At 38.9% G+C, this 11,065-nt stretch overlaps 1 protein-coding gene across 1 annotated transcript; it reads right to left on the reverse strand.

Annotated features, from left to right (window-relative positions):
* On the reverse strand, positions 1–9,464 carry SUMO3 (small ubiquitin like modifier 3). The gene is made up of 4 exons (XM_081329812.1): positions 9,282–9,464; positions 7,297–7,425; positions 6,427–6,498; positions 1–1,784 (listed from the first exon to the last, which is right to left on the reverse strand). The coding sequence occupies exons 1-4, from the start codon at positions 9,300–9,302 to the stop codon at positions 1,722–1,724; spliced, it is 285 nt and encodes a 94-aa protein (XP_081185938.1). The 5' UTR covers positions 9,303–9,464; the 3' UTR covers positions 1–1,721.
* Between the last annotated feature and the right edge of the window lie 1,601 nt (positions 9,465–11,065).

Genomic DNA, 11,065 nt, shown 5'->3' on the forward strand with positions numbered 1-11,065 from the left:
GCTCTTTTAATTGACTTATCAAGATTTTCTCTGCTTTTATAGTAAACATTTTAAATACAAATTTAGACAAAGCTAGAACAAGGAAGTAACACATCAGCATCTGCTACAAAGTAACAAGTATAGAACCTTCAAGATGGACCAGTTACTGAAATTGTGTCTTTACTAGATACAATACCCTAAATATTAAATCCACTCAATAAAAGAATTTTAATAAAGATGCGCATATGAATAAATTGTCAGCATTTCAGTGATACAGCTTTGAATATAGTCATATGAAATTCAGCAGCATTAAACATAAGCCAAGAGACAGAGTACCAAATTAGGTTTACTGTGTACAGTAATAAAGGACAAGTATTGTACAATTTAATAAACAATTAACAATTTTAAACGAATATCCCTTCCTGGACCATTTACAATTATAGGGAATAAGTAAAGATAGGCAGTCTTCTCAAAAGGGTTTCTTGCAAATCAGTACTCTGTTAAATATAGATATATAAAAGGCAGAAATGTACTTTCCCAAGCAGCAATGAAAAAGCTTACAAAAAGTAAACAAAATAGTTTTAATTTAATTTAGGTGCATCCAAATCACATGTAATTACTAAGTCATTTAAATGTGAAATATTTTGAAAAAGGTCCTTTGCATTCAATATTTTCCCAATGATACACTTGCACATTTAATAGCCACTAATATTGGAATTCCTTGTTTTTAAAAATAAATTTACTCATCAGAAGATAAATTCTTGTATTGCATTCTGCTCCATTGGATTTCCCAAGTAGTGGTTGCAACAAAAGAAGCATAAGATCCTAATGCATAGGCAAAATACAATACACAGCTGTTTGAATCCCAGACCAGGCTATAAAGCAATGAGCCTATAAGGTCAGCTTTTAACAAAATATAGCATTTATTGTCCAATAAATAATTGACCAAATGCTTTGTGTGAAAATTGCACAAGGAGTTCCACAATTAACAAGAATTGCACAGGAGAGCTTCTTAAAACATCCTGATCAATTAGTTTAAAAATTATTAAATACTCTGGTACTCTACCCTGGTTATGTGAACTTTATAGTAAATGTGGAATATTATGTATGCAAATAGTGTAATTGCTGACAAACTCAATAACTTCCTATTACTTTAAAAATTGATTCTATACTATTTTATTATGAAAAAGCACATGTACATTTGCATTACCTTTAACTGCCACTATAATCAGCATTCTGCAAGTATTGCTTTTCATATATCCCCCGTTAACAGTTTTAGAGTAATAATTGTTTATGATAAAATTCTTTTCTTCTGTCCCAAACATCTTTTGAGAAAAAAATCCTATCACAAAGAAAAAGTATTTCAATATTTACACTGTCATAATTAAGCGATAAAACAAAAACAACTAAAGGCAACACTAAATATGTTCATTGTACAGTAGGTTGGTATTTAGGTCACCATTTTAGAAGAACAAGATGACAGTAAACAGCCAGTAATTACTTATTTGAAAATTTAATTTTTACTGGGCCCATTTTTATGAAGTTATTTTCCATAGATACAGCTTCAACTTGCACACGCAGAATATCAGGGACAGGAAAAGGATTTGGATAAGTGTCCTCAGAACATGAGAAGATTCCTGTATGATTGGCATGTTCATTTGTTTACTATTTAATAGCAAATCCAAGGACAGATGATGAAGTGGGTGACATTTTGTATTCCTCTTTCGAAATGAAAAGGACTTTTAGCATATGCCACCAGTTTGCTGTTGAAACACATCAATAGTATCTTCATCTTCCATTTCCAACTGTTAAAACACAGATGACAAATGTTAAAAAATGTTATGGTAATTTGATTTTTCTAACTTATTAGAATTTTTTTGCAATAGCTCTATAAGGAAGATGGCCAGTTAAATGCTGTAGAAATTTCCCAGATATTATGGTTTCATACTGAAATACATTTTCACAAATTAGGAAACAAATTCATAGCCTTCATATTTTCAGGTCATACTTACTTAACGGTTATATATACAATTCTGATTCCTGCATAATCTTTGCTAACATGCTCACTGGATGTAAAGTAAAAACAGATCTTCAAAATTAGTACAAAGGTCCTTGCTGTTTTTTCTTAAAAATCAAAAAGCATTACATTTTAGGGAGGGGGAGGAGGAATTGTTGCCTAAGTTTATATATCCATTTAAGTAAACATCACACCTTTTCTGCTGACTTAGAGAACCTCATAATTAGAAGTGGAAAATCTCTAGAGAAAAAAAGTTATACTGTATAACTTTCATGTACAGGAACTATAAATATATATATATATTAATACTTCACTTATTCATTTTAAATATTATGTAAAATAAAAACAATAGTAAGAAATATTTCATAAATATGTATACCCTATGTTTTTCCAGTTGTGGTTTTTCAGTGTACGCTAATATGTCTCTTAAAGCATACATTAAACAAAGTCTTAATATAGCTGCTCCATATCTTCTATAAGAACTTGGGGAATGAATATAATTGAAATATTAACAGTATTAAAAACTTATTTTCAATTATATTCCCTTATAGTCAAGTTATTCACTGATGCTTATTCAAAACTTAGTAGATGTTCATGCTATCCCCTTTCTTTCCCAAATACTTTATGCCAGTGTTTCTCAACCTGTGATCCATGGATTGCTAGGGGACCATGATGTCATCACAGGGGGTTCACTAAGGCTTGAAGAATTATTTAAATCTTGGAGGTCCGTGGCCACAAAAGGTAAAGGGGGTCCATGGTGAAGAAAAGGTTGAAAACTATTGTTTTATGCCATAGGTACTTGGCAAAAGATTGGTTAAATGTGTCCACAAGCAATTACTGGCTAATGATTGAAATAAAAATTTAAATTTACAACACTAAAAAGAGAATATTCATATTCAAATTATTTTTGATCCATGACTAAATGAACATATTTCATCCATTTCAAAACTACTCTTAAAGTTTAAGTTCAGCTTGTTTTTTAAATCATGTAAAATAATATTTTCATTTTTACCTGGAATTAAAAACAACTTCTAATAGTTTAAAACTTTTAGATATGTTTACAAGTGAAGGCAAATATGTTGATATGTTTAATTCATGCTCCCACCCAGCCACATATGTACAGACTTGGAAATTATATTTTAAAAGAATGTATTACCAAATATCAACAATATAAAATTGTAGCCTTACTAAGTAGCATGTACTTGTAGCATTTTCTCAATTCTCCAAAAAGTATATTCAAAGTGAAATATAATTAATTCTAATTTTATAGGTGAGGAAGCTCCCACCATGAAAAAATATTTCCTACAAACAAGAACATATATGTACAAATAAAAAAAGGAAAGGATTGTATTGTATCTGGTATTAACAATTTTAAAATGTTTATCATTTGTAATTATTATTAGGTGTATGATATGGAAGACCCAGTTAATACCATTCATATTTACACCAACCAACTTTATTATACTCAGTGAAGGATTATGCCCTACAGTTATTTCATTACTAGTATCATATGCCTGTCCTCTTTCATTTCCCCATTTTATCAGAGTTGGATAGGGAAGTCCTCATTGTTTTTATTACTGATTCAGTCTGGTACTTTATGATTCAGAAATGAAGAGAACATCTATTTCTCTCATGGAAGGTGCCTCATGGAATGAGGTATCATTAATATGTGGATTATGCTCAATTGTTCACCATTGTTGAATTTAGTGATGCTGTGGACATCCTATCTCAGAAGCTGGAAGGGGAACAATCTTCAGGTAAGCCCTGGCAAAATTCAGTGGCTTCAGGTTTTGAGCCCCTCTGGATCTGAGACCTTACTATCTTTGATACTAGATGGGGTCACACTGACTCAAACAGACCTTGGGAGCAATCTGGAGGTCCTTAGATCAGGAGTGGGCAATTCATTTTCCCAAGAGGCCACATGTCATACTGGATTGTGGAGGGTCAAACAATAGGGCTGCTGCCATGGCCTCTGCTGCAATGTGCCAGATGTGGCCAGTGAGCTATAAAGTGCCCATAACTCATAACTCTTGCTCAAAGAGCAAGTGGCAGTTGTAACTTGGAGGACCTTTGCACAAGTCCATACTGTATGCCATTTGCACCCATTCCTATACCAGGGGACCTACTCATGATTATCCATGCCCTGGTAAACTAGATTAACTAGTGCAATGCACTCTACATGGGGCTGCCCTTGAAAAGTATCCACAAATTTCAGTTGGCACAAAATGCAGAGGGGCAAGCAATTATGTGTTTTTAGTAGATACACATCACACCTTTCATGGCATTAAGTTGAGTTGTTTGAGGGACAGCCTTTTCCCAATTTCATCTGCCCATACTATCAGATCTAGTAGACAGAGCATGTTATGTGTTCTGTTGTCTAGGGAATTTACATTTATTATTTATTTATTTATTAATGGGATTTATATCCCGCCCTATCTCCCGAGGGACTCAGGGCGGCTAACAACAACAAAATGTAAAGGTCTCTGTACAGTAAATTAAAAATAGAAATTTGAAATAAATTAAAATAAATTAAAGAATAGAGTTAGAATTGTAAATATAATTAAAATCCCTGTCAGTCTAGGTCAGCCAGGTGGAAAAGGAGTGTTTTGAGGCCGCGGCAAAAGGACTGGAGATCTTGGGCCATCCGAAGCTCAGGGGGGAGCTGGCTCCACAGGGCTGGTGCTCCCGCAGAGAAGGCTCTTCCCCTGGGGGTCGCAAGCCGACATTGTCTAGCCGACGGTACCCTGAGGCGGCCTTCTCTGTGTGAGCGTACTGGGCGATGGGAATTCGTTCCCAGCAGCAGATGGTCCTGCAAGTATCCCGGGCCTAAGCCATGTAGGGCTTTAAAGGTAAGAACCAGCACCTTAAATCTCACCCGGAGGGCAACCGGTAGCCAATGCAGCTCACGCAGGAGGGGTGTAATATGGGAGTATCGGGGTGCTCCCATCACTACCCGTGCAGCTGCACTCTGCACCAGTTGAAGCCTCCGGGTGGTCTTCAAGGGCAGCCCCATGTAGAGAGCATTACAGTAGTCTATATGGGAGGTAACGAGTGCGTGGGTGACTGTACGTAGGGTATCTCGGTCTAGAAAGGGGCGCAACTGGTGTACCAGGCGAATCTGGGCAAATGCCCCCCTAGCCACGACTCCCAATATGATCTTCAAAACTGAGTCGTGAATCCAGGACGCCCAGGTTGCGTGCTCTATCAACGGGAGGTAATATCTCTCCTCCTATAATCAAAGATGGAACCTCTTGGACTAAACGAGATGTCGATACGTAAAGCCACTCAGTTTTGGCCGGGTTGAGCCAGAGCCTGTTCTTTCCCATCCAAATCTGTACCGCTTCCAGGCAATGGGACATCACATCGAGGGCATCACTGGGTTGGTTTGGGGTGGAGATGAACAACTGGGTATCATCCGCATATTGGTGATACCTCACCCCAAAACCACGAATGATTTCACCCAGCGGCTTCATATAGATGTTGAACAGGAGGGGCGAGAGCACCGATCCCTGAGGCACCCCACAACTAAGGGGCCTTGGGGTTGACCTCTGCCCTCCTGCCAACACCGTCTGCGAACGACCCGAGAGGTAGGAGGAGAACCATCGTAGAACGGTGCCTCCCACTCCCAACCCCTCAAGACGACGCAGCAAGATACCATGGTCGATGGTATCAAAAGCCGCTGAGAGATCTAATAAGACCAGGATAGAGGAGTAACCCCTATCTCGGGCCTGCCAGAGATCATTCACCAGCACGACCAATGCCGTCTCCGTGCTATATCCGGGCCTGAAACCCGATTGGTACGGATCCAGATACTCAGTTTCCTCCAGGACCAAAGGGAGTTGCCGTGCCACCACGCTCTCAACGACTTTCGCGAGAAAGCGAAGGTTGGAGACAGGACGAAAGTTGTTTAAAATAGCTGGATCCAATGCAGGTTTCTTAAGGAGGGGCCTTACTACCGCCTCTTTCAGGGCGGCAGGGAAGTACCCTTCAGTCAGTGAGGCATTGATAACTGCTAGGATCCAGCCTCGTGTAACCTCTCGAGACGCATACACCAGCCACGAGGGACAGGGGTCCAATAAACACGTGGCGGCACTTAATTTCCCCATGATCCTGTCCACTTCATCTGGAGTCATTTGGCAAGCTCTAAACAGTGGGCCTTTTCTGCTGTGCCACCTGCACTGTGAAATCTTCATGGTTAGGCTGGCCTCATCGCTGTTGAGTTTTCAGAGGTTCAAGATCCAGTTATGCCAGCAGGCCTGGGAACCCAGAGAACGGGTGAAATGGGGAGGTGGCTCTATTATTTTTTCACATCCCCTTTGTCTATTATTCTTCTAGTTTGCTTTTATACTTTTTAATTTTATTTATTAACTGCTTCCAGCATTGTTGTACACTGCCCAGAATCACTTTATCATATGAAATGAGACTCTTACCTGTGCAGGTGTATCTGTTTCATTAATTGGTTGCCCATCAAATCTGAATCTAATCTGTCTCATTGACAAACCCTAAAAAAAATACATATATTACACACACACAATCCTTGCATTGCTAAATCTGCATAAAATAAATCTTAAGTTATGTCAAAGTGGATATAGCATAAAGATAGCAAACAGAGTCCCTTTGTGTTCGAGATGGATGGTTCCCAAATGTGATAAATAAACCAAATCTCCCATTTTATAAAGAGTAACAACTGGTTAGTCACGTATATGCATTTGATAAATTAAGTCAGGAACAAAGCTGCCCTCATGCATGTATGTTTAATACATGTCTATTTTACTAATCTAAACCACCCCATTACAAATATAATTTCCTTGGCATAAAGACAGCTATGTGTGAGATCTGCCCCTAAATAAATATATACAAACAAGTAAGGTAATAAATACTGGACAAGGTAACAGTAAGTTGGGATCATCTAAATCCAGTTATTCCTTGTCAGTGACAATATAAAATGAAAAATAAATATCATAAAAATGAAAACAGGTCCTACAATACAGATATACTTAGCTCTTTTTTCTTCCCTAATAGGAGAAAAGTAAAATACATTAAACAAATACAGCATAAATAGGTACAATTTAAAAGAGAAAACCTGTTGCAGGTAATCTAATTTTATGTAGCGTATTTGCTATATTATAATCATTAGTAAAATGTTGTTTTATGCCACCACTGCAGTTAAATGTTTTATATCACCACTGCATTAGCACTTGAGAAACATTTCAGCATCAGATCTCGCTGTGAAGACAAGAACTTGGGCAGACAGAAATATACTCAGCATAAATGTTAGGTATTAATGTTAATTTAATTACCTGTCTCTCACAATAAGCTTTCATTAGTTTACTTAATGGCGTGTGGCGTTTTATTTTAAACTGGACGACCGATCCATCTTGACCAGCAACTTTTAAATTGATATGGTCATTTTCTGTTTTTACTCCTTCCTGCAAACAGAATATAAATATATCATTGTTTGTGAAGTTAAATGTCAGAGAATCCTCCAAATATATGACACTTTTCAATTTGGTATTTAGAGAAAGTAATTACCAACATGTGCTCCCTTATGGTGCTCAAACTTTATGATGCACTCTGAAAGGTACTTTTTCAAAAGGCAACTGTACTGTTTTTTCCTTGAAGAAATGTTTCACTTCTCATCCAAGAATCTTCATCAGTTCTAATTGCAGGAAGATGGAAGGATAGGTACTTCTTGGATGAGCAGGGAAACATTTTCTTCTTCCTCAAGGAAAAAAACAATCCAGTTGCCTTTTGAAAAACCAACTTTGAGACAACTATGACCTGGATGACTGAGAATCTCCACAGGCGTTCATGATGCACTATTATTACTTTACTTATGTTACTTTATATTTAATGTGGTTTGTCTTTAAGATTCTAATTTTTATTTAATATTGCTTTGCTGTATCTTTTTATACTCTGGGAGCCTTTAGGTAAAGCTATTGTATATGATATATAAACAAATGCTTGGAAAAAAGTGAACTCCAGACACTACACCTTAGTAAGTTTTCTACATTTCTACCCAGTCAAATTATTTTATTGTAAGGCTATGGAATGGTTTTACAAGAAAAGAAGACCTAAATGACCAGGTTAGGGACAGATGGAGAAGTTCTAGCTATGTGGTTGCTAAGAGTCAACATTGGCTTGATGACACATCTGATGCATACTGTATTGGAAATAAATGCCACAGAACTAAATAGAAAGTATCTCCAATTAAATTTGTATTTGTAGCTCTTTTAAGTTTCATGAGTTTTACTTCCCAATCAGCACCCAGAAGACTGCAACCAAGAGCGCTCTCTCTCTCTCTCTCTCTCTCTCTCTCTCTCTCTCTCTCTCTCTCTCTCTCTCTCTCTCTCTCTCTCTCTCTCTCTCTCTATATATATATATATATATATATATATATATATATATATATATATATAAAATTATACTCATTCGGTTCTTCAGTTAACGATATCCTATCATATATCTACGATTATATGGTTTATAATCCAAAGCATGGAACAATTTTGGAAAACGATTTCCTGACGAAATGAATTTCTTCTAGAGCAACTGGGGAGTAAAATGCCTTTTGAAACCTTGGTAAGGACTCTGATCCACCTCCACTAATTGCACGCAGAAAGACAAAAGGAGGGAGGGAGGGAGGGAGAGAGGAAAGGAAGTCGGGGTTGGCCCTTACTTAAGCTGAGACTCCCAAACACGTGGTGATCCCGCGCTATTTAACCCTCGACAGCGAGAGGAGATCGGGAATAGGGTTGCTCGGTCGCCAAACCCAAGCGAAGGCAGGCACCCCACCACAGATGTCCTTTGGGCAGCTCACCGAACAGGTACTCTGTTGAAGGCATATGTTATAGAAGACTAAGAACGGGCCCATTTACTACTACTGGGTTGCCCAGGTACCGAAAGTGTCCGAGGTGTAAGAAAAACACGCGGCTGCGGCCTAAATACCCTTTCAATTCCTGCGGGAGCAGCTCGGAGAAAGAGCGTAGGCGAGCCGCCCCTTCGCAGTGCCCTCCTTCCGGGTGAGGCGGGTCCGGTTTCTCGCTCACAACCGGGGCGGGGAACACTCATCCTCAGGCCCAAGACGGGGAGCGAGCTGGGTTTTCCTTTCCGGAGGAGCCCACTCTCCAAAGGCGCCGAGCGCGACCGCGGGAGCACAGAAGCCGAAGAGCCGCTATGGGGCGATAGCCCGCCTGCAGACTCCGAGAGGCCTGGCCTCCATTGGGAGGCAAGACAGACATCTAAGGAAGAAGGCGATTGTGCGGAGCGAGAGAACGAGCCCACTTACCTTAGGTTTCTCCTCGGACATGGCGACGCGTCAGGCAGAGACCTCTCGGGGAGCGAGTCTGCACGCGCTCTGCTCTGAGCCCGTTCCCTCCTTGCTCGCCTCTCCCGCCTGCAGCAACTGCTCGCGAGAACGCGCTTCGCGCCCAGTGATTTTCTGCTTCCTGTTGGCTCTGAGCGGGTCACGTGGTACGTGCACGTTCTCGACGCGCGCTCCCGAGCGATGCTTTGCTCGTCGGGAGCGCGCTCTGTGGGGTGGAGGAGGTGATGGCGCCGAAGGAGCGTCACGATCGGCTGAAGTGGGAGCTCTGTGGTTCCTAGAGAATGTACGAGGTGGGGGCGTGGTCATTTAGAGCGCGGGAGGAGGAAAAGGCGGAGCCATTTCCCCTATTTTTTAAAAAAAATGCTGGGTAACTGGGTGGGGCCATAATATTGGCTTATTAACCTAAAGGGGATTTGAACTGTAGTGTTCAGTTGTAGCAAAAGAAAAAGAGGAGCTAGTTTGAAAACTATTCAACACGTATCTTATAACACTCACTGGATGAAAAAGGTTACATTTGTAAGTCTACCTTCAAACTGTGGTTTAGAATTATAGGCTCCTCAGTTTAATAGGAATAGGTTATTTAAATTTCAATCTCCCCATGAAATGGAAAGTCAGTCATTAGAAAATGTGAACAATGACACTACCGCTACATCCATCTTTTTTTGTATTTACAGGGACTGTGGATTGGTAACTTGTTTAAAAATATTTGTCTGAAAAAATGTCAGAATTGAAGGTCTAATGCATTGTTCTTAGAAAAATCCTATCCGTATGCCCACATATACACACATTATTAAATATATGAATGTCTATTATGAAATGCAACCTCCACAATTTTAGCCTATGATGAATTCATGCATCACAAGCTGGGGTGGGGAACCTTAGCCCTTTTATAACTTATGGACTTCAACTCCCAGAATTCCTGAGCATGAATGAGTCAGGAATTCTGGGAGTTGAAGTCCACAAGTCATAAAAGGGCCAAGGTTCCCCATCTCTGCTCTAAGCCATATAGATTGTAGTCTCATGATACACTAATTATGAACCTAGACTCAATATGCAGGATTTTGTTTTGAGTGTTACATGAAGGGTGGCACTAGTTAAAAAAAACAATGGTTTATGGCTTACCATGTGTGAATTCAGCCACCTGTGGCACTACACGCATGACCTCTTCAGTATTACTTTTAAGTCTTTTGTTCTTTGAAGGTTAAAGCTTTTCCTACATATCTTTAAAAAGCAGGAAATAAGATGAGCAATAAGACAATCCTACTTGAAGCAATAAAATTATTTCCCTATGGAACTTGAACTTGCAGATTTATCTTCATAGATTGCAAATGGGATGAGGTACAATTTAATACAGTTCTCTGGATAAATTGGCAGAAGGCATGAGCTAAAGGAACTAGTCTATATTAAATTGCCCCTCAAAATATGCAGAAATTTCCTTTTCTGAAAATGTGAGAAGTAATGAATCTGTATAAGGACGCATGCATTCACAGAAAATAAACCAGAGAAGGTAAAGACTGGCCATTTTCTTAATTTAACTGCAATATTTTTTAAAAAAAATATGCATTTAAATTTTACAATTACCCCTTCTACTTTCTATTGTTCATTGCCAGTATATAATTGTTTGTAGTATTCTTTGCAAATATGGTACTAAGTTTGATTTTAAGGAAGTTATTTCCTAATTTAAGCACAATGGCAAGCATATTCACAGAAGAAAAATGTGTAAAGGCATGTTCCTTGTGTTTCTT

Source organism: Vipera berus (genome assembly GCF_964194415.1).
Source record: "Vipera berus genome assembly, chromosome: 5".
NCBI classification, from domain to species: Eukaryota; Metazoa; Chordata; class Lepidosauria; order Squamata; family Viperidae; genus Vipera; species Vipera berus.

What these genes read in the sequence shown, in the direction of transcription:
- SUMO3 (XM_081329812.1), bottom strand. Translation starts at nt 9,302, where the DNA reads ATGTCCGAGGAGAAACCTAAG. An exon ending in AAGCTTATTGTGAGAGACAG is followed by an intron (nt 6,499 to 7,296) that starts GTAATTAAATTA and finishes TATTTTTTTTAG; the next exon opens with GGTTTGTCAATGAGACAGAT. An exon ending in AAACAGATACACCTGCACAG is followed by an intron (nt 1,785 to 6,426) that starts GTAAGAGTCTCA and finishes GTGTTTTAACAG; the next exon opens with TTGGAAATGGAAGATGAAGA.